The 22,773-nt window shown below is 37.5% G+C and overlaps 1 protein-coding gene across 4 annotated transcripts in view; it reads right to left on the reverse strand.

The window, feature by feature from the left end:
• Positions 1-582: 582 nt before the first annotated feature.
• Positions 583-22,773, reverse strand: part of ARHGAP29 (Rho GTPase activating protein 29) — a 63,018-nt gene continuing 40,827 nt past the window's right edge. For all 4 annotated transcript variants that reach the window (XM_004752568.3, XM_013056130.2, XM_004752567.3 and 1 more), the window contains 11 exons: positions 17,893-18,050; positions 17,218-17,357; positions 16,837-16,941; positions 14,496-14,594; positions 13,331-13,470; positions 12,865-13,053; positions 12,399-12,536; positions 7,713-7,945; positions 5,932-6,262; positions 5,694-5,802; positions 583-3,034 (listed from right to left, as the gene is read on the reverse strand). In XM_004752568.3, coding sequence (XP_004752625.1) covers positions 2,169-3,034; positions 5,694-5,802; positions 5,932-6,262; positions 7,713-7,945; positions 12,399-12,536; positions 12,865-13,053; positions 13,331-13,470; positions 14,496-14,594; positions 16,837-16,941; positions 17,218-17,357; positions 17,893-18,050 — 2,508 coding nt within the window. In that variant the 3' untranslated portion in view covers positions 583-2,168. The remainder of the gene's footprint in view (positions 3,035-5,693; positions 5,803-5,931; positions 6,263-7,712; positions 7,946-12,398; positions 12,537-12,864; positions 13,054-13,330; positions 13,471-14,495; positions 14,595-16,836; positions 16,942-17,217; positions 17,358-17,892; positions 18,051-22,773) is intronic.

Genomic DNA, 22,773 nt, shown 5'->3' on the forward strand with positions numbered 1-22,773 from the left:
GACGTCAGAGAGCCCCAAAGACAGAAAGGCCCAAGTGGAATTCTCATTTGTGAGGCTTAACACAGAGCCAGCTGATTATACCTCAGATTCTTTGACTCGGTCATCTCAATACGCTAAAAGAAAACTGAAGGAGTTTAAAAGTACATTTTCAAAGTTTCAGTGTGGGATGATAAGAAAGTTCTAGAGATGGTATAGTGGTCACGGTTGTAGAACAATGTGAAGGTACTTAATGCTACTGTACACTGGTTAAAATGGTAAATTTTATGTTATGCATATTTTGCCATAATAAAAAAAATTTTAAAGGTGTATTTTCTATTGTTAAATATTACCTGATATTACTTAGTAATAACACAGTCATTAAGAGTACTAAACATCAAGAATTGGGACAGCCCTGTGTTTGAGACTTGAATCCAACTGTTAACACCTGCAGAACCAAACCACATTATAACCAGGCCTTTGTTTCCTTATCTGTAATACAGAAATATACTGTAAAATAAAATACTTACCTATGTAGTATAGGCTGCTGTGAACTTGAAATGAAATAACTTATGTAGGAATTTAGCAAAGTTCATGGCACAAAGAGAAGGTTCAATAAATGCTGGCTCTTATTTTCTTTTTAGGTTTTTGTAGCAATACAATTCTTTTATATCTTGCACAATAAGGACTAAAAACAAGACTCTAGTACAAAGGAGTTACTCATTTCTCGTTAGTTCATAATGTCATATAGAGCTATATAGCGACTTCTCACAAAATGCATTCCATGTTATAGTCAAGGGATATATGAGTTCAAGTATTGACCACTAAGCCAATGGTGACTAAATCTAGTCTCACACCCTAAGAGGCAACAATTTCAGAGAAGCCACGAGAACCTGAAATAATTTAACAGGTTAATATATATACATATATATGCACATATATGTATATATATAATATATATATAAAATATGTATTTTTATCAAGAATAACATATTCATATAAAAGCATTTGCTACAAATAGAATTCACACATAGAAAAAAAGGCTGTTTTAATTTTTTTGTCCCTTTTATATCCTGTTTTAGGCAAAATGATGTAACCCAGAAAATCACAGAACTGCACTAGTTCTAAAAACTAGGAATTTTATAAATGAAATATATCCATCCAATCTATACTTTTTCTCAAATTCCAAACAATGAGGCTTGCCAAATTATACTTAGAATCAACTTAAACAAAATCTCTGCATGATTTGGATGAAACATACATTGTCAATGGCTAAAAATTCAGGTAGAAAAAGTACATAAAATTACTTAAAAGTAAAAACATTTTATACCAAAGTAGTGGTTTAAAAAAAAAAAAATCCCAGACAACATGAAGAGGAAATGCACTGAATTTTAAAACATTTTTGGACCAATGTATAAAATACCAAAACGTTCAGAACTGTTGAAAAACAAGTTTATGTAGAACAAGGCGAGAGGTGAAAAGATATAAAATGTGTTAAAACCATCTAAATCCGAATAAGACAAAACTGAACTATGTAATTTAGAAACAAGTTTAAGTGTACTTTCTTTGTACAGTTCAACTGACTACCACATGGAAAATCTGGCCATTAATCAAAATGAAATTAAATACAGAATTTGCAAGCCTTTTGGCCATTGTGTAAATATTAATAGGTGAATTGCCAATTGAAAAATAAAAGGTTACATACATATGAGAGGTCAAAGATGCACACTATAAAATCATGTGAACAAAACAACCATACCAGACAAAGATCTTTCAGGCACTTGCATTCGGAAATAGTCCTTTTATAAATAAGCAACGTAGTTTCACTTCAAAAAATAAAGCAGATTTTCCCCAATTGCACCTATTAGTTGAGAACTATATCATATATTAGGGATGCATTTAAATGGACCATTTTATGGGAAAAATCAACTAAACTTTAAAAAACATGAGTCCACCTATTTATTCACAACTTTAAAAATACAGAGAATTCCAGTGAGGCGCAGATGGGGGCCCTATCAAAACAGTCTACCATTCAATATGACCAATGCAGTATAACACGATACAAGGACAAAAAGCAAAACCCATGATGTGGCAATACTGTAAAGAAGGGGCCCTGTCAGAAGTTTCTTTCACAAAACAAACACAATACCCAAAATAAAACAACAACAAAGAAAAGCTGGATTCTGACAACCCTACACAAACTGTGGGATTTCGTCTTCCAGGTCTTCAAACTGTTGCATTCGTTTTAGTCTCGGTCTCTGACACGCGGGAGGCACTTCCGGCAAGTCCCGCTCCTCAGAGTTCTCTCCCGGCTTGCTGGTGGACTGCGTGGAGGCAGCAGGTGCCTTGTCGGAGGCTGGGACTGTTTTTAGCAGGGGTCCCTGGGGGGTGGGGGCTGTGCTGGGAGGCAGTGCTGGGGAGGGGGTTGCGAGCCTCTCCTCATCCCCTCGCAGGCTGCTGGTGGGAGCACGTGGTTTGTAAAACGTCGTCCAGTGTTGGGGCTGCAGTGTTCGGGGCGCTCTGACAGCCGCAGGAGGGCAGGAGTCAGAGGACCGTCTCTCTGACACCTGTCTCACTGACCTGACTGGTTCTGTGTATGGCTTACTGGGCCAGGGGGCGCTGTCTGGTTGGTCCCCACCGATCCTGACGCTCACAGTTCCCATTCCCGCTGCAGTCTTTGCACTGAGGCCATTTTGTTCATACTGTCTCTCCCGAGTTTTTTGTAGAGTTTGCTGGTCAAAACCGTCCAATTTGGAACAGACAATAGTAGGAATATCCTTCCTACTAACTCCATCAAAGGTAGGATTCTTGCAAAACTTGTCTGAATTTACATTTCCCATATTTCTGACAGTTCTCTCATTAGGAGGGCTTGCAAGAAGTAGTAGTCTATCTACAGGCAAACTTGCGGGTCTAACTTTGGTCCGTGGAGCATGCCTTTCAACACTGTTTGTTTCCCTTTCTGATTTCAAAGTAAGTGGCTTGTAAGTTTTACAGACATCTTCCATCTTTTGTGATGCTGACTCAAGCTCTTGGTTTACAAGCAGACCCACTTTGTTGTCTAAAAAAGGAAAAGATTTATTTAAAAATCAAACTTTATGACATGTGGTTAACAAGAGTCTTACAGAATAAATTGGAAAAACATATAAGACTCTTGTTAACCACTCTCAGCTATCTATGCAGAGAAGTTAAATACTCATATTAAAGGTGTACTTGAAATAAAAATGTTAGAATTTTACATTTATTTAAATCAATATAATAAACAGCTACAAAAGCCACTGCAGGTTAGTAAAATAAAACAAACAAAAAACAACAACTGCTGAAGTAAGTTTTTCTCTTAATGTGCTCCATGCAAATATTTGTGAGATGAACGGAGTGTCACAGTTTCAGTAGGTATTGGTATTAATCGACCTCAGAAAAGCTACACCAATTTACACACCAAGCAAATGCAGGTGTGCCCTGAATCCAAAGGCTTTTGCCAACTCACTCAATCTGCTATTTCTAGTTACATCCAACCCACAGTGAGAATATAGCCCTTTAAATGCGTCATATGCGTCCTTATCTGATCAACTCATCAGTGCGCTCTAACATTCATCCTGTCCAATTCAGGTTGAAGAGTTCAGTTTTAAGTAAAAAACACCATTCTCCTCATTGGTTGTTTCCTCCCTGGCTTCCTTTCTTCTCTTTCCTTCAAGTCTGGACCCATGGGCCATGCTTTTTCAAACTAGAACCCTCAGCTCCTTCCAACCTGGTCCCTTTTTGTAGCGTCTCCCCTAAAAAATCCCTCGTTGTGTTAAATGCCAGCCCTCTGCTCATGCTGCCCTTTCCCGCTGGAAAACATCCAACAAGTCTGTGTCTGAGCACCATTCTGGCTTTGAACTTCAGCTGCCCCGAGCACAGCATGTGACCCCTTTCCCTGTGGCCAGGTCCTTTTCCCACATCTCTGAGGCAGAGGTTTGCAGGCCGGAGGCCATCAGAATCAGCTGTCAGTCTTCATGTTATCTGACCTTCCTTACCTGACACTAGTGACCTCTCTCCTCTGGGCTTCCAGGGCACCGTGCTCTTGCTTTGCCTTCCAGGGACCTTCCCAGGTCCTTCTATGGACCACTCTAAAGGAACTGACTGCTGGTGGTAGGGCCACAGTCACCAACCAAAGTACACTTTTTTTTAAAGCATTTTTAAAAAAGATTTTCTTTATTATTTGAGAGAGAAAGATTGAGAGGGCAAGTGGGAGGAGGGGAAGAGGGAGAAGCAGCCCCGCTGTGGAGACTGATCAGAACTGGAGCCCAGGAACCGGGGATCATGACCTGAGTCGAAGTACAATTCTTAACGTTCCCAGGGATAGACTTAAGAGCGTAATGGGTCAGAGTGCAGACTCTGGAGCCCAACTGGCGGGCTGAGCTCAGCTCTACTGCTGTGGTGCTGGGCAAGGCAATGTCACTGGCCCTAAGTATCTGCATGAAAAGATCATGATTTATCTATGATGATGTGTGGCCCTCATGATGATGAGGATTCATGAAAAGTGCTCAGAATTGATCTAATATATGATAGGCTCTCAAAAAATGACATTTATTATAATTACTCTTCCTAATTGGTCATGATAATAAATAATCGATCATGTTAGTAAAGTAAGTACATATTTAAGTTCAAATACTAACTGAACAATTTACTAGTGGCATGACCTCTGACATTATTTAGCCTCTCTCAGAGTATTTGGTGATGAATCAAATGGGGCTGATACTACTGACCTTTTAGCACAAAACTGTTATGAAGATCAAATCAGATAAATGGAATCAAACAATAAGCACAGTGCTTAGCACAAAGCAGGAGGATGCTTAAGTGAAAGTCAGATCCCTTACTTTTTGGATCCTGTCAGGCTACGATCACTGACATAGGATCACACATCAAATTTAACATGTATCTCTACATTTTAAAAATAACTGGAATTTAGTTCTAAAGATATACAGGATTATAGTAACAAATGGAAGTCTTTTTGCCAGCATGATAGCTACTAATCACTACAACTAAAATGATCATATGGTGAATAAAATATATGTATTTGTGCTTAATGTGTGAAAGGTGACAAGTAAAAGCATTTGAAAAAATTTTAGGAGTTTTAGGAGTCTAAATGTTTTAATTTTGAGGAGTCTAGTTGACTTATTATGAGCAGTTAGGTCAATACAAAGATTCATAGTAACAGATTTTATGATAATTCATACAGCTCAATACATTTCTGCCTTGACTTTCATATGGCTCAACACATTTCTTCCTTGACTTTAACTGATGGCAAAAATGAAATTTTTGAGCCCCAAGATGTCTTTTTGTAAGAACGATTATCGTAAAGAATGATATTCATTTAAATGTAAGGTATAATGGGGTGCCTGGGTGGCTCAGTGCGTTAAAGCCTCTGCCTTTGGCTCAGGTCATGATCCAGGGTCCTGGGATCGAGCCCCACATTGTGCTCCCTGGTCAGTGGGGAGCCTGCTTCGTGCTCTCTCTCTCTCTCTCTGCCTGCCTCTCTGCCTACTTGTGATCTCTATCTGTCAAATAAATAAATAAAATCTTAAAAAAAAATGTAAGGTATAGTAAACAGCAACTTTTTCATTTACTAATGAAGCTTCTTTCCCTGATTTCTCTCAATTTCACTCACTGTAGCTGTTAGACAAGGTCTGTCGGCACAGCCTGAAGTTAGCAAACATGAATTTTACATGGCCACTCACCAATGAGAAACGTATCACATTTTTCTAATGCATTTTGCTTCCGTTCTGATTCCTCAAATGATGTAGCTGGCTCAAAAATTTTGGTCTCACTATCCACAGTGTGCATATCCTGTTGATAGAAGAGAATTCTTGAATTTTAAGAAGTAAAACACATCTCAAAAATTTTTAACTTTAATCTTATTAATAACTAATAAACATTATAGAGTTCTACCACAATTCCATAAAGGTCAAAACTCACCTCCTTTGAAGAGAAAAACAGTGTCTTCATAGAATGTTCTGGGTCTCTTTCTTCTGGTGATAAAAGAGGCTTTGGAAGGCAACCTTGATCAACATGAGGTACACCACCACCTGTACTATACACGACCACCTCTTGTGGCTGCAGGGATCCATCGAAGATCTTCTGTGAGTAAGTGATGAGGAATTCCACCAACCGGGCTTGGTTTGAGTATTCGGCGAGAGAGGAGATGGTGACAGGAGCAGTTGTGGGCCTTGGCCTAATAAGACTAGGTCCGAATATCACCCCCAAGTTTTTGGAGTTCATTTTGTTTTCTTCTGCATGATCTACGACTCTGTGAAGTAGAACACATGAAGCTGTATGAGATTTGCCTATTAGATTTCCTTGCTGGTAGTTTACTATGGACTGGGAAGGGTGGAGGAAAAACGGGCAGCAGACGTCTAAAAAAGGATATATTTATCTGATTAGTTACTGACAACACACTGAATTGGGTTTCAGAGTATTAGGATAACATTCAAGCAAGTAGAGGAACTACTAAAGTTTGACCAGTAGAAAAGCAAAATCAAAAACGAAGAGCTGCAGTATACAGCACATCCTCCCAGGGCCCTTGTGCTGGAAACTTAACCGTCATCGTAGGTTGCTCTCTCATTGGCCACAGCTGGTCTTCAAGCCAAGCTGATTCTGTCTCCTAAATATCTTTCTGCTCGATTGCCACTACCAACGCTCTGGCCTTATTTCAAGCTCTCTATACCTTTTATTTCTATAACTACCCAAGAAGTTCTGAATAGCAGTTAAGGACCCCCTCCATCCCATTCTCCATACTGCTCCCAGAAAGATCTAACAAATCTAAACACGTTACATTCCTGGCTCCGGATTCTTTAGTGGGTACAGAAGGAAGAGTCAACTCGTCTGGCAGGTATGTAGGACTTTCTTTATCGGGCCTTGGCCTAGCTCACTTCAAGCTACTGCTTGCTACGTCCCCCTTGCCAAACTACCTATGCTTCTCAAGAGCAACATTATCTTGTGCGCCTGTGTCTGTTACCCTCTACCCAGAATGCTGTTTTGCACAGTCTTTGTCACCAAACCACCACCCAGTTCTTCCAGTCTGGCTCAGGACTAGCTTCTCTGATTCCGGCCCCTCAATCCCCTCACTGTTCTCTGCACACTGTGCCAGCCCTGTTAGAACAGGAATGGTCTGTGCTGCGCTGGTCTGCAGATCTGCTGTCAAGAGGAACAGCACAACAGGTGACAGAGACCTAATATCTGCATCCTTATTTCCTTAGCCAGAGCGCAGGACACAGAAGGCATCTGAGGCGAAGGTGTTAGCTCTAAGAATATCTATTCAATGCCTCCCTTTCCCTAACACATATGAGAAGTAAAACATTCATTTTAAAACATCACAACATTCATTTAAAAACATCACAACAATATGAATGTACTTAATACTACTGAACTGTACACTTAAAAGTGGTTAAGATGGGGGTCATGGGTGGCGTAGTTGGTTAAGCAACTCTTGGTTTTAGCTCAGGTCGTGATTTCAGGGTCATGGGACTGAACCCCACATCAGGCTCCATGCTCAACACGGTGTCTGCTTGGAATTCTCTCTCCTCTTTCCCCTTACCCATGTACTTAAATAAATCTTTAAAAAATAATAAAAGTGGTTAAGATGGTTAATTTATGTTATGTGTATTTTACCACAATTTAAACAAAACCAAAAAAGCCAAACAAAAACCCGATCAATTGTCTACCCACTAATGAACGCTCGCCTTATATAAAATTCTTACCGCTTAAGATGAACTATGAGATAATGAAGACTGTTAAAATTTGACACTGGCAGTTGTCTTAGAAGGTCTTTGCTTTTTATAAGAATTCTGTTTATTTCTATACATGTACTCGGCCATTTTTTGTCCTCAGGGTTATCCTTTTTTGACTCTTGTTCTTCATTTACATGTTGGATCTCTTTTGCAAGGTCTATAAATTCCTTGTACAATCGGAATAAAATGAATGGTTCTGGGAGCTAAAGAAATAAAATCACATTAGGAATATCATTCTGTCCACTTTTCCCCTTTTAATAATTTACTGAATAGCTACTGATGGATTTAGTATGTCCCTTCAGATTAGAAGGGACTTAAAATCAATCTACTTTTAGAAATAGATTTATGTTTGTCAGTGATGTTATCTATTAAGTGAATCTGACATCACCACCAAAAATTTTATCTGTATTAAAAGTGAGTTAACTGAAAATCAGTAAAACATTCTAAAATCAAAAGCTGCATGAGGGATTTTAAAACTTTGCTATATATCCTATACCAAGTACATTAATCATTGTCCCAAAGTTAGCATGATCTTCAACTGTTTTATTAAAACAAGCCAGTCATATTAATTAGAAAAAGCTTATATTCTGAATTTTATTGGCATAGGGTAGACAGAGAACAAAATACTATTGGGTCCTTTTGTTTTACTTTGACCAGACTGAAGATTAGCATAAGATAGTATGGCTTAGAAGAAAGACATTGCCAATGTTTTACTTACCTAATTTTCAAATACAACTTGAATTGCCATAAATAGGTTAAAGAAAATGTTTCTCTCTCAAACTATGAAGGGACATGCCACCTTGATCCCTCTACTGGCACAAGCGATTTCAGTATTTCCACCGCTCAGCGATGGAAATAGCCCATATCTGGCTAGCAGGTGTCCTATACTACCTGTGGTGAGGTAGGCACCCATTTCTCCAGTTTCTCCTGCTGGTCCCAGAGAGGGGAAGCCTTGAGATTAATTTCTACCTCTATTATTCTAGGATCTGAAGGAGCTCACTCAACCTCTTGAGGCTTTAGATTTCCCAAATATGAGTAAAATGAAGGCTACTCTCTAATACTATAAAAATTGAGCATGGCTCCCCACAATAAAATGTTGGTCCCATAGCATTCTTGAGATGGATTAGTATTAGACCCCATTTATTTCCCCTCCCTGACTGGCCAAAAGAGACAAAATGACTCATTGTGAGATTAACAGTCATTCAGAGGTACTTTGTCTCCATCTCTCAGCTGAGAATTCTGCAAAATGTGAAAGAAATCAAGTTTCTTGGGCTAACATGGCTGATCCAACATTTGTACCTAGTTTCTTTCCCTCTGGCAACCCCACTGAAATAGTTAAGTCCACAAAGACTAGGAGAATAGGAAAGGAGATAAAAGCAACATTTAACCACTGAGGAGCAGATAAATAAGTAATGGCTTAGCAGTCCTGAGAAAGCTAAAATTCCAAAATGAGAACCAATACAATTTATAGGAGACCCACAGACTATTAGCATGAGGTACTCTGATCCTGGAGGAGAGTAGGCTATTTAAGAAGTATTAGATCTCCAGATCCTTGTCTCCACTCCATGTTTCTAAACAGCATTTTCCCCAGCAGTGTGGGGATTTCATCTTTGGACAGTGTAAAAGAGAGGGCCTTTGGATGGCCAATGTCAAGCACAAACAACAGCTGTACAACTATCTAAAAATAGGGATTTAGTGACTGTCTGCCTGCTACAGCAGAGATTCTGGAGCTTTCTTACCCAAGGTGGCTCCCAGAGTTCTGGCACCACACCTACAGCAGGGAAAGACCTTTCTCTGGGGTATCAGCCAAGCCTAAGAGTAGAGACCTAGAGATACAGACAACCGGTGTTTCCCAAATAGCCCTCCTAGATCACACTAGAGCTTAAAATGTTTAAAGCCTGTACGTATTCAAAACCTTCCAAAGAGACTTCAATTCCAATTCTTTCATTTTAAGCAGATAATCATGAAAGACTGAAATAAAAATAAGCAGAAACAAAACGAGATGAAGATCTAGAACTGTGTTGGCAGTATGGTAATCATTAGCCACCTAAGGCCAATGAACACTGGAAATGTCGCTATTCCAAATTGACATATGCTCTAAATGCAAAATACACACCAGATTTCAAAGACTCAATAACCCTTCATTTCAAAGAAAAACAAAAAAAATTTCACTAAAAATTGAAAAATACTGATTAAGCATTCAGATGATATTTCAGTATGTTACATATTAAAATTAACTTCACCATTTCTTTTTGATGTGGCTCCTAGAAAATTTAGTATTATATATAAGGCTCACATTATATTCCTATTGAAAAGCACTAGAGGCTAAGCAAAGAATTCTTTGTAGAAAAAAAGCTATGAATATCTCATATAGATAAGATACTACATTCATTAAAAAGGATGCTGTATAAGGAACAGAGAACCAATTTCTTAGAAATTAAAATATCTCAGAAATGAAATAGATTATAGTAGGTGTATAAGATAAAACTGAAGAAATCTTAGGGCACCTGGGTGGCTCAGTCAGTTAAGCCCTCTGACTGTTGGTTTCAGCTCAGGTCTTGATCTGGGGGTTGTGGGTCTGAGCCTCACACTGGGTCCTATGCTGGGCATGAGGCCTACTTAAAAAACAAAACAAAACAAAACCTGGGGTGCCTGTGTGGTTCAGTGGTCATTAAGTCAGTCATGACCTCTGCCTTTAGCTCAGGTCATGATCCCAGGGTCCTGGGATCAAGCCCTGCATGGGGCTCCCTGCTCCATAGGAATCCTGCTTCTCCCTCTCCCACTCCCCCTGCTTCTGTTTCCTCTCTGTGTTTGTCTCTGTCAAAAAACAAACAAACAAACAAATAAACAAACCAACCAAACCAAACGAACAAAACAAGACCAACCAAGGAAATCTCTTAAAAAGTGTTAAAAGAAGGGGCGCCTGGGTGGCTCAGTGGTTAGGCCGCTGCCTTCGGCTCAGGTCATGATCTCAGGGTCCTGGGATCGAGTCCCGCGTCAGGCTCTCTACTTAGCGGGGAGCCTGCTTCCCCCCTCTCTCTCTCTGCCTGCCTCTTCGACTACTTGTGATTTCTCTCTGTCAAATAAATAAATAAAATCTTAAAAAAATAAAAAAGTGTTAAAAGAAAACAAAAACAACAAAAAAAGAAATAATAGAGAAAAGATGAAGGAACTAGAGAACAAGTACAAGCTGTCCAGTAAGCACATTTCCAGAAATAAAAAACAGAAAATAGGAGGAAATGACAACAAAGTAAAAGTCCTAAGAACAAAAGGCCAAGGAGAACAGAGCCCGAGGAGTACCTGAAGTGACAGATGAGTATACATTCACATCAAGGCATACACTGTGAAACTTTAACACAATGGGGAGATTTGCTTTCAGAGAACAAACAATAGGCTTTATACAAAGAATCAGAAATGAGAAAGATTTCACACTTCAAAGAAAACAATAAAAAAATGCCTTCAAAATTCTGAAGAAAAATAATTTCCAGTCTAGAATACGATAACCTACCACACTATCCACTTTCCCATCTTGTTCAAGAGGCAGAATAAAGACATTTTCAAATAACTAAATTTACTTTTATTCCACCTTGCTCAATCAAGTATGGCATAACCAAAACAGGAGCATAAACCACAAACAGGAAGACATGACACAGAAGACAGGCATTCCCTCAGATGAGAGAAGGGAGATCCCAGGATGACGGCTATTCACAATATTAGAAAGGATCCAAATGCAGAACAGAACTCCAGAGATGGACATGAGAACCATCATTGCTCTGCTCTCTGTATCTTCATTTTTACTCAAGGAACTTGACCCCAGCTCTTTTCCATACTTGGCTCATCATGGCAATGCACTGATGCTCCTGCAACCCCTCAATGAGGAGCTGCTGCCTGAAGCCACTAAGGTCGATTACTGTTTCAGCCCACAGAAGAGCATGTATATGTGTTTTCTCTTTTGGATCTACTCCTGTAAATCTCAGATACAATAGTGAGCACAGAAAGAGAAAATACAGAGCAGCCCACTCCCAACCATATTCCTGCTGAATCTCCAGTACCCAGCTTATACAAAAGCCCTGCATGATGCCCCAAATCTGTTGGAACTGCAGGTTCCCAAGATGCCTTCATGATCTTGCCCGCTGACCTCCCACAATGGCTATCTGAGGATGTCAATGAAGGTAAAGCTGGACCATGATTCAGACACTGTGGAACCTACTGAATCCTTCATTAACAGTGTGAATAATACACAGCTAGATTTATGCTTTCCTCTCAGTTACCTAAAACTTCATGAGACACTGTTTAGGAGCATGCAACAGGTATTAAAACTATTAAGAAAAGGAGGTATTAACATGATTAGAAAAGACCACTGGGGTGGCGTTGAGGGCTACTACTGGAGAAGGGCATACAGGAGCCTTCAGTAAGGTAATGTTCTACTTCCTAAAGCTACGTGATGGGAAATGAGTGTTTTTATTATTATTGGTCTTTAAACCATACATGTATTTTATATACTCTTTGATTTTTAACAATAATTAGAGTCACATGGATATGGTCTATGTCAATGAAAATATCTGTGTAGCAAATGTTACCAGTAAAATACCGATCATATTTCTGTTCTTTTTTCTTTAATGGTATGTTTCAAGGGTAAACATAAACATATTATACCTGTCGAAGGTATAATTTCAAGACGTCACAGATGTCGTGTGAACTAAATTCTGAAATGTCTACGAAGTGCATTCCGTTTTCCAAGGCTTGACACAGTTTTTCAGTTTTTATTTTGTTTCCACATACACGATAAATTCCCTTGAGAAGAAAATGGAAAAATTTGGCAAAATTCTCCTTTAGAAGAAATGACTAAATGCAGACATCTCCATACATCTGATGTGTCTACTTCAATTTTTATTAATAATTCAGGAAAAAACTAGGGCCAAATGAGGCAACATTTTCTAAATAAATCAGAATAAATTCAGATTTTATTTATTTATTATTTTATTTATTCTGAATAAATTTTTTTAAAGAGACTTTTACTTGTTAAAAATTGAGAGCACTGTTTTCCTTTAAAGGCTCATCATTAGAACAAATCACACGGGCATTTATATTTTTCAACTTAATTTTAAAAGTTACAACGTACCTGTAAACACAAGGCTCTATTTTCAATCTCTGAGGCACATATTTTGAGTACAAAAGGGATGCCATCTGGTTCCTTTTTTGCAACTTGTATGAATTCTGCTCCAAATAAGTGTATTTTCCCTGGAAGTTTCTGATGACCACAAATGATGACTAAGTTTTCCAAACACTTACGGTGACAAACAAGGAGACACTACAAGAAAATGACAGTTAAAAAATGGTTCATTTACCTCAAAACTATGAACAACTGAGCAAACTATAGGTAGAATGGTAACTCAACAAAAATTATTTTAAAAGGTATTACTTGTGGTGTCTGAACTATACTTAATCGCTAAATGAATTACAAAACTACACTGTGGTTCAATTTATTAAAAATATTCATGTAAGAGAGCCTAATCAATAAAATTAGTAACAGAAAAGTATAAGGCAAAAAGCATGAAAGAGCTAATGGAATTCCAGAAAGGTCTTACCTCTTCACATTCAACACCTTGGAATACTACAATGCCTTCACAATCCCTACATTTTGTGGGGGACCTCAATTTTCGAAACTTGTGAGTGAGAGCTGCCTTTGACATCAATGTTTTCTTAAATGTTCCAAGGGAATTGGGTCCTTGCAACAGAAATAAATTGGTATAAGAATTGTAAGATGACATAACAATTATAACACATGATGCTAAATTCTGAAAAATCTTTAGACTTTGTAACATATGTCACAGGAAGCTATTATTTTGAGTCTGCAACAGCAAAATAGGCATCTAATTTATAGATCTCTTACAAAGTACACGTTTGAGCTGTAAGTAAAAAATCAACAAAAAACCACTAAGATACTTCTAAAATAGGATGGCATAATGTTTTCAACATCAGCGAATCTACACTGTTATTAATATACCCTTTATAGCACCTGGAAGGCTGTTACAGAGGTGGTATTACATTCTTAGAAAATGTCCCTATGAAAGCTTCAAAGAAAACTAGCTGTATGAGACCAGTAAGTGTCACTGTTATTTGCATTAAAGATAAAGTTACTCTTACTCAGAATTCATCATAAAATTAAAGAAATACTAGCTAGTTTTCCAGTAGTATCCTACCTGAGGTCAGATGTTCCATATTATTCTAGTAAATGATGCCCAAACAGGTATAAGGAGTTCTCAATGTACAAAACTAATTTATATGAGTCTAATTCAGATCCTTAAGGTAACTGATTTTTCTCATATCTGTTAACATCCATTATTTTCCTTGTCCTCAAGAACATATTTATTTAATTTTCTGCCTAACTTCTCGTGCACTATTTCTTTTAAAGAGACTTTTTCAGAGTTTCTCATGCATTGCAACACTTTTAACAGTTAAGTCACTCTATGGGGTTTATAAAAGATCAAACTAACTAGCCTATTTTTGCACCCTGCTAATACATTTTAGATCTAGTAGTTTTGTTACTTATTCTTTTATTCTTATTTTTAACATTTCACTAGTGCATTATCAACCCATATTTGTACATAATTTTGGGGATAGATTTAAGTCAATATAATGTCTTTTAATACACAGCAAAGTAATTCTTTAAATTATACTATTTTCCTAATATCATGCAGTGTTGCTGGCTCAAAGGGTTTAGTGGGAACTTGATTCAGGTGAGAGCAATACCAGCTTCTGAGGGGGAAGGTGGTTCTCTTTCATCTAGATCATCTGCAGAAGACATGGTTCCGCTGGATGGAGTTCGTGGCAGTTTTCGATGAAAGTCTCCTAAAAGGAAATTGTGACTACAATCACCTGACTGTTCACAGTAGAATTTAAGAAATGGGTAATGACAATATTTTTTGAACAACACAAGTCATACTATTTTGTGGGCTACAATGCAAAAAGCTGTTTCCATTCTCAGACTTTAGATATAGGGAATTCTAATTTTTATTATTAGGAACAAAAGAGAATTCAACCAAACATGATTTTTCCAAATAAATTTAAAATTGAGGAATCATACATTCCAATGAGACCTTATGGCCAACTTGTGATAGTTAAGAGATTATATGCTCTACAAGGACAGAGATTCTTTTCTATTCATGTCTTACCATCCACTATCTAACAGAGTGCCTAGCACAATGGTACACTGTCATTAAATGCTTGTTGAATCGAATTACAAATTTTGTAATTACAAATTACAAAAGTAATACACAAAAATCTAATGAATACAGCAACACAATGGTAATGTTTCAAGTTGAGAGGAGGATGGGAGCGCGGGAAGCAGTAATGAAAATCCCTAGCAGGGAGCTGAGCGCACAGGACACCGGCTGGGGCAGCAAAGGACTCTGCGTGTGTCTCAAAGCCGTCTGACTAGCGCCTGAGGTTCCTCTGCTCCGTGCAGAGCATACAGCCAGGACTCAAGCTATCCAAGTGGAAGATCTCACTTACCTCAAGGCCTTCATGAGCTTAGGGTTGAGAGTTAGAAAAGGTTTTAGAGATGGATTTCAACCAACATCTTTCCCTCCAAAAAATTCCTCTTCAAAATATGCTTACGAGGCTGGCAGTCACCTAGTTTTTGCTCTGAATTGTGCTCTCAGTGACTGAGAAATCAGGGGGTGCCACTTCTACTTAGAACTATTCTAACTGTGAGATGGCCTCCTTGTATTTTGAGCAGCAACCTGCCTGCCCATGAGCCCCAGCCTCTGGTCCCCGTTCTTCCCGAAGGAGATGAGCACTGTCCTTGAATCCTTTCCCACTCCAGGATGTGAGGACGGCTGTGGTGGTCCCCACTTCCCATTCCCAGGTCAGGCCTCCCCAGGTCTTCACCATTTACCATGTAACTAGTTTTCAAATTTTTGTCTTTATCACATGTAGTCTTATGGGATTCCAAATAATTTAGGGCTTGCTCTAGAATGGGTCTTAATTTCTGGGGATAGCTACAACCATCATGTTTTTACAGAGTCAATTACAAACACTCAGCGAAGTATTATTCAGGCTCACAACTTCAGGGTGTCGCTTGCACACAACTAGTTTTCAAGAAGACACAGAGTAAGCCTACAAACCCCACATGCTGCATGGAAGTTATTTCTTACTTTAAATTTCAAGAGACTTATTTATATAAATAAAATTTCTGTAATATATAGAACACTATTTAAAAAGTGCCTTGGACTGAAAGGTTATATCTTATAACATATATTCCACAGTGCCAAGGGTCCTAGAAGAAGGGCTGGTAAGAACAGGATTGGAGCAATCTTTGGTAGAAGAGTGAAGGAGAAAGAATGTCTAAGGAAGAATCTCATGGGTCCAAATGTTACCTTCTTTCCCTGCTAGCTATATTACCTATGGCAAGTCATCCTCTTTGAAGCCACTAAGGAGAAGTCAACACATCTATCCTGCCTCTCTAAGGAGCATTAGACTCTCCTTATCAAAGTGCCTTTTAAAGGTACTTTTTAAAAACTGAGTAAGTAATTACAGGCACAAAATTGGTGTTAACTGTATTGTTCACCAAAGCAATTAGCTACAAAACAATCTAAAATGTATAGTTATGTTCACAGAATGGAATACTATATAGATTATAAGTATAAAATAAAGATATATAAGGACAGCTATTCACATCAACATGGATCTAAAAAAAATATGAGAAGTCACACAAAAAATGGTATATATAATTCCATCTGTATAACATTGCAAAGAGGGCAAAGCTCAAGTAGATACAGGTAGTAAAACATTTAAAATAGCTAGAGAATGACTGAAAAAATCCAGGAAGATGGTCTGTTCTGGGGCACAGTGGGGTAAGGTTTTCAAGGAGGTGTCCACAGGGCCCTGCTAATATACTGATCATGTTTTATTTCTTATAGGCTGGGTGGTGAATATATGAGGGTTTGTCTTAATTTTCTTTAAACTGCATGTGTATATATATATACTCCTCTCTAGGAGACAGTTGATTAAAAAAATCAGGTGGTTAAAATATATCCCCCAAAAGGAATATGTCATTGAATTTTCTCTGCTAGACTTAAACGCTATGTACCTGGACTTATAGATTCAGAATCCAGAGATCTAGATTCACTGCTTCCTCCAGTGCTCTCAGAGTCACTAAACATCCCAAATGTCCATGACCTTATAAAAGAAGGACCTTTAAGAAAAGAATATTTAAAGTCAAACTTGGCTACAGACAGATTTCATGAGGTGAAATACTGACATTACATAAAATGAGACAAGTCAAATTTCTGTACAGTGATCAAATAGTCAACTTTAAGACAGGCACAGTGCTTACAACTGTGAATAAGGCCTCATGAAGTTTTAATTCAAGGCCTGATTTTTAAATTCCAGAGTTGCAACTCATTTAATAATCTCATTTAAACAACTTGATCTTCCATAAATCAGAGCTCTCTTTAATGTGAAATTCTACCTGTTACATCAGCACTATTGGAGCATCTGTCCTCTTCAATCTTACTAGAACTGTCAGGAAGGCGCACTACATCCTCTAACGAGTCGGTAGGTCTGTATCCAGAAGTGTGGGGACTATTTGTTAATGGTTTATTTATATTCCTAAGAAAAACCCAAATAAAACTCATCATTTAGAAGAATGACTAATACCCAGACTATTTTATTCTATTTTCAGAAAAATCTGCTACTTTAATGAACAGAGTAATTAAATATTAAAAAATAAATCTTATATGGTTCAACTTCTTAGAGATGTGAACAAAATTTATTAATCATTTGAACTTATTACAGCCAAAACATGGAAAAGAGTAGCAAAAGTATGGTTGATAATTCATGTCATGGTTAAACTTTTCTAGTATAAAGTCTATAGAAAATGTAGGTTGTTAAATATGTAGACATTCAAAATAGATATGAATATGATTTGCCATTCTCAAAGGATTTCTAAATCTCAAAGAACTGAGCTCTGTGTCAAAATGAAAAGCTTTACTCTTAAGTGAGTCACATCTGAATATAAAATGAGTTCAGAAAGTTTTAAAGTCAATCTGCCAATGTTAGAAGAGACACCACCTACTATCAGATAGGAACTTAGCAATAAAGGTTTTATCTTTTGAGATAATTTCATCTACACATTAATTCTTACCCATCAACTTTTTCTTCTTCGGTTGCATTTGTGGCCTTGACGAACTCACTGTACTCTTGACCTGGGTCATAGAGTTTGGCACTATCACAGAGAGACTGTAAATTGTTTGCAAGGGAGGCTGCCTGAAGGTGTTGCATCTGGAAGAGGTTAACTGTCACCTATGGTCACAGACAGAGACAAAAGGCAAAATAACTTCCACTATACAGAACACTATATAAAGACAGATTGATTTCGAAAGAAAAAAGGACATACAGTGAAGCACAGAACACTGAATATCCCCCACAATCATACTAGGTTGCCTGGCTTTGTGCAAGGTCTTGATTAGGTCTAGATCTAGAAAAACAAACAAACAAACAACAACAGTTGTAATTCACTATCTAGGAGCAATCGTTGCCAGCAAAACTGACTGTAAACTGAAAAGTTCAAAAATACATTCTCTTGTCCTACTGGTTCATAATATTAGGAGACAGATGTGTTTTGAGGATCCCCAGCTCCATATGCTGATGGTCTGACTGCAACAGTCTAAACTCTTAAGTGAGAAACATAAGGGAAAAGGTTTCAATCAGAGTATAATTATTTTGACTTTTACTTTTTCAATCCTATTAAAAAATGCTTTCCAATTATAATGTATCCTAAGGAACTCAGCTTTAATAATTAGGCATTATCTTGAATCTATCCAAAATATATTATTCCACTGAGTTTCTACAAATGCCTACATATACTACTATTCCTACTACTCATAGTAGCAATTTTTAACAGCCAGCAAGTGCCTGCAAATGTGCCAAATCCATTCAGAGAGTTGTACACGAATGAACTAATTTAGTGTTCTCAGAAACCCAGTCTTTGAGTATATTATGGCAAATAAACAGATGAGATCCCAGTCCTCACAAAATTTATGTTCTCCTGAAGGTGAAGTAAAAGAGAGGGTGAATAGATTCTGTAGATAAGATAATTTCTGGTATTGAAAACTTCTATAAATACTATATAAGACTGTCAAATTATGGAATATGTGCTGGGATGCATTTGCAGAGTGGCACTTCTGATATGGCAGGTTAGTCAAGCCTCTCTGAGTAGGTCACACCTGAACTGAGACCTGATGTAATAAAGAACGAATGTAAAGTTTCAGGGAGAAGCCTAATCCAGAAAAGTAGCACGGAGACCCCAGAGCAAAAGTGAGTGAGAAAGAGCTTGCCATGCTCAAGAAACACTTGAAAGGTCAATATGGCAGAACCCTTGTCCAAAGAGTAAAGTTTCGGTTGGAGATGATACCAGAAAGAGGAGGCATTTAAACAGAAGTAAGGAGTCTGAATTTAAGTACAATGGGAAGCCACTGGAGGGTTTTAAAGGGTGTTAAGGGCTATCACAGAATTTATGTTATAAAATGCCACTCTGGCTTCCAGGTGAGCAATGTGAATAAATGCTAAATCTTAATCGGCTTAATATTATTTCAAAGACTGCCATGTTTCCTCTTCATTTCTCTTGTTACACCAGATAATCTGCTGAACTTCTGATTAACCTCTGAGACCTTTCCAAGGTAGACAGGCATTCCCAAAGGATAAATAAGACTCAGCATAAGTAGTATTTAAAAAGTGCACATAAAAGAATAGCTTATATGTGTTATAACTCTCAAGGAACAAAGGAAATTCAAATGGCAGATGGTAAAGTTTAAGTTCTGCAACTGGCTATGATGAGAAAATTCTCCAGTTAATGGTAAACTGAACTTAATCTCTTGATCCTAAAGGTACCTGTACATTTTTTGTACTTTTTAATAAGCTTTATGAATCTAGTTAAAAACACCAATAATTTAAAAAGCCAAATGAATATACTGGCATAATCAATTCATCTGCTGAATGTTTCTGGGTACTTATTAAAAATAAAGACTTAAAGGAGTTATATATACAGGTAGTCCAATCTTAAAATCTGTTTTCCCTAAATTATTCAGCCTTCTCACTTACCTAACAGAAACAGTAAAGAGTGAATCCCCATAGGGTAGATCCTGCAGGACTTGCTGGGGATCTTACCTGGGGTGGCTCACAGGTACCTCAAAAATCATCCTGCCTCTAGATTTTTTTGTGCCCCAATCTGCAACCTGAGTCAGGAACTTAGACTTTTCTTCTAGTCCTCTAGTTAGTACAGTGACCTTAGTGCCTCCTAAAGGGGAAATGACCAAATGTATAGTAATAGAAAGTGTGATTAGCCAATATCATACTGTAATTCTGTTTGTTTTCTGGAACTGTTCCCTCTAGCACACAGGACTTCAAACTAGATCTATCCCCAGCTTTCATCACCTACAGCAAAATTTTAGTTCCTCCAATGGCACTTGGATTAGTACAAATATTTATGATAGCTGTTCAGAGAGAATTTGAATTTCAAATAATGGGGAAAGTTTCTTTCATTTAAAATAGCAATAATCTAAAATAAATTTGGCTCAGTATAATTCTCTATCCTATATTATTTTAAAGATAAACTTTTTTTTGAATGTACTCTAAAACAAAACAAAACTCTTGCTCTAATTCTTCCCATTTTTCAAAGCCCATTGATTTGGTTAGGTCTTTAGTGACTGGCCTGGTCATTTCTTCTTCCTCTCAGTAATATAATTAAAATCTTTATCCCTGACCCTTCAATATTTCATAATTCAAGACAATTTAAGATATTCAGAAGTAATCCTCAATGTCCATGATATAACTTACAGTTTTCCTAGGACATAAATGTGATATGTGTATCTTCCAGAAAATAGTGAGAGAACCTGAGTGTCTAGAATCTTTGTACCTCAAATAATTTTGCTTTTTCAACAATCACATATGTGATATGTCCTAGAGTGAAAATAAAAATTTTTTAAAAACAATTTGAGATGTTGAAAGTAAGTCACCAAAACCCCTAAGTTCTGCTTTTGATGGAGAAGAAAACATAAAGAAGGGCACCTGGATGGCTCAGTCAGTTAAATGTCTGCCTTTGGCTCAGGTTATGACCTTAGGGTCCTAGAGCTGACTCCTGCATCGGGTTCCCTGCTCAGTAGGGAGTCTGCTTGTCCCTCTCCTCTGCCTGCTGCTCCCCCTGCTTTTGCTCTCTCCCAGATAAATAAATAAATTTTAAAAATCTTATATAAAAAGAAAGAAAACTTAAAGAAATCTGAGAAAGTCATTGTTCTTACCTAGAAAAGAATATCTATATTCAAGAAATGAAATGTTGGATTTGGTATCTGTTTGGATCTGCATGTGAATAAATACTAGACAGAACAACCAAAGTTAATTAAATTGGTTCAAAAGAACTTTAGCTAATATGAACTTTTATTCACAAATATATACACAGAGCATCTCTATTAGCTGTCTCTATACATTACACACTGTACAGATTTTCCTAAGTTTGGGGATTTGTCCAAGTTTAAGCAACCTTAACCTCAAAGTCTATTTCATACACTGATAGGTATTACTCTCCAATTTTTCAGATGTGTTCATTCTCTCTTCCTAAGTATATGTTAATCTGCTTGAAAGCAGGTATCTGTCTTACATTTATCTACACAGTGGGCATCAATAAATATATATATGCTACATACAAAATAAGTAACCCCTTATTTCTATCACATCAAATTAAAGGAAATCATAATTACTGGATCACCAAACAGCATCATTTTTAAGAGGTATGTAAGCAAGATTATACCTTGTAAGAGAGCTTAAAACCATGTTATATGAAAAAAAAAATCAGATTTGGGGGTGTGTAATCTGAAAAAAACATTCAGGAAAGGAAGGTAATAATTGTCTTTAAACAGTTAAAGTGTCATTTTGTAGAAAAGGGATTATAGGAATATGGTATAACTTGAAAGGTCCACAAGAAACAGATTTCCTTTTAGCTCAATATAAAACTTATATTAATTTTGGAGTTGTCACACACAGGCTAAATAATCATTTGGCAAGACAGCACGGTATTTAAGAGCACAGGTTCTGAAGTCATTCAATCAAGTTCTACCCTACCCAATTTACATGCTGGGTGACCTTGATCAAGTTATTTGTAACTTCTCTAAGCAAATCCTTCATAAAAAGCTAATGTGCAAATGAATCATGTGGGGGATTCTTGTTCAAAATGCGGATTCTGATTCCAAAAGTCTGAGTTGAAACCCAAGATTCTGCATTCCTCATAGTCTCCCAATGTAAGGATAATGTGTCAGGCCCAAGGACCATGTTTTGAGAAGACAGGTTTTCTAAACTTTAGTTTCTTTACCAATAAGATGGAGCTAAAAACAGTTGTATTTACCTAATGGGATTGTGTGAAAATGAAATGAGTTAATGTAGGCAAAGATCTTAATACACTGGCAGGTACATATCAATCTTAGCTCTCATGAGCTATTGTCTGAGGTGAAAAGGGCTTGTCAAATGTAAAGGTTGGCCTAAGTAACTCATAATGTAACTTTGAATCCTGGGATTTTTTTTTATAATTCTTTTAAATCATTTTGCTAAAATTGGCTCTTTAAATTAATCACACATTAATCAGAATTTGGTAAACAAATGAGATACAATTTTAAATACTTAGAAACATTTTATGGATACTTTCTGATTCAAATGGAATAGGCTTACCCCCTCTCCCCGCCCCGCCGTTTCCCACCGAATTCTCAACTTGCTGAGAACTCTGGAAAATAAATGGCAGCAGGCAGATTGTGGAAAGAAACAACAAACTGAGGTATGAGCAATCCAGGGGTATGCTTCCTGTTATTTCTTTTCCTACTGTTTCCCAGGCAATACTGAACTCCTATTCAAAGACATGTAACTGAAAGAGTTTGGGCGGGGGGACTCTCTGGTGTCTTTTCTCTGTTTATTTTCTCTTGTCCTCCAACCCCAGAGCAAGTCCCACGCACTAAACTGTGGTGCTGTGGCACTGATGGCAGTAGCA

This window comes from Mustela putorius, unplaced genomic scaffold (genome assembly GCF_011764305.1).
Source record: "Mustela putorius furo isolate JIRA1106 unplaced genomic scaffold, ASM1176430v1.1 tig00003853_pilon_pilon_pilon, whole genome shotgun sequence".
Taxonomy (NCBI): domain Eukaryota; kingdom Metazoa; phylum Chordata; class Mammalia; order Carnivora; family Mustelidae; genus Mustela; species Mustela putorius.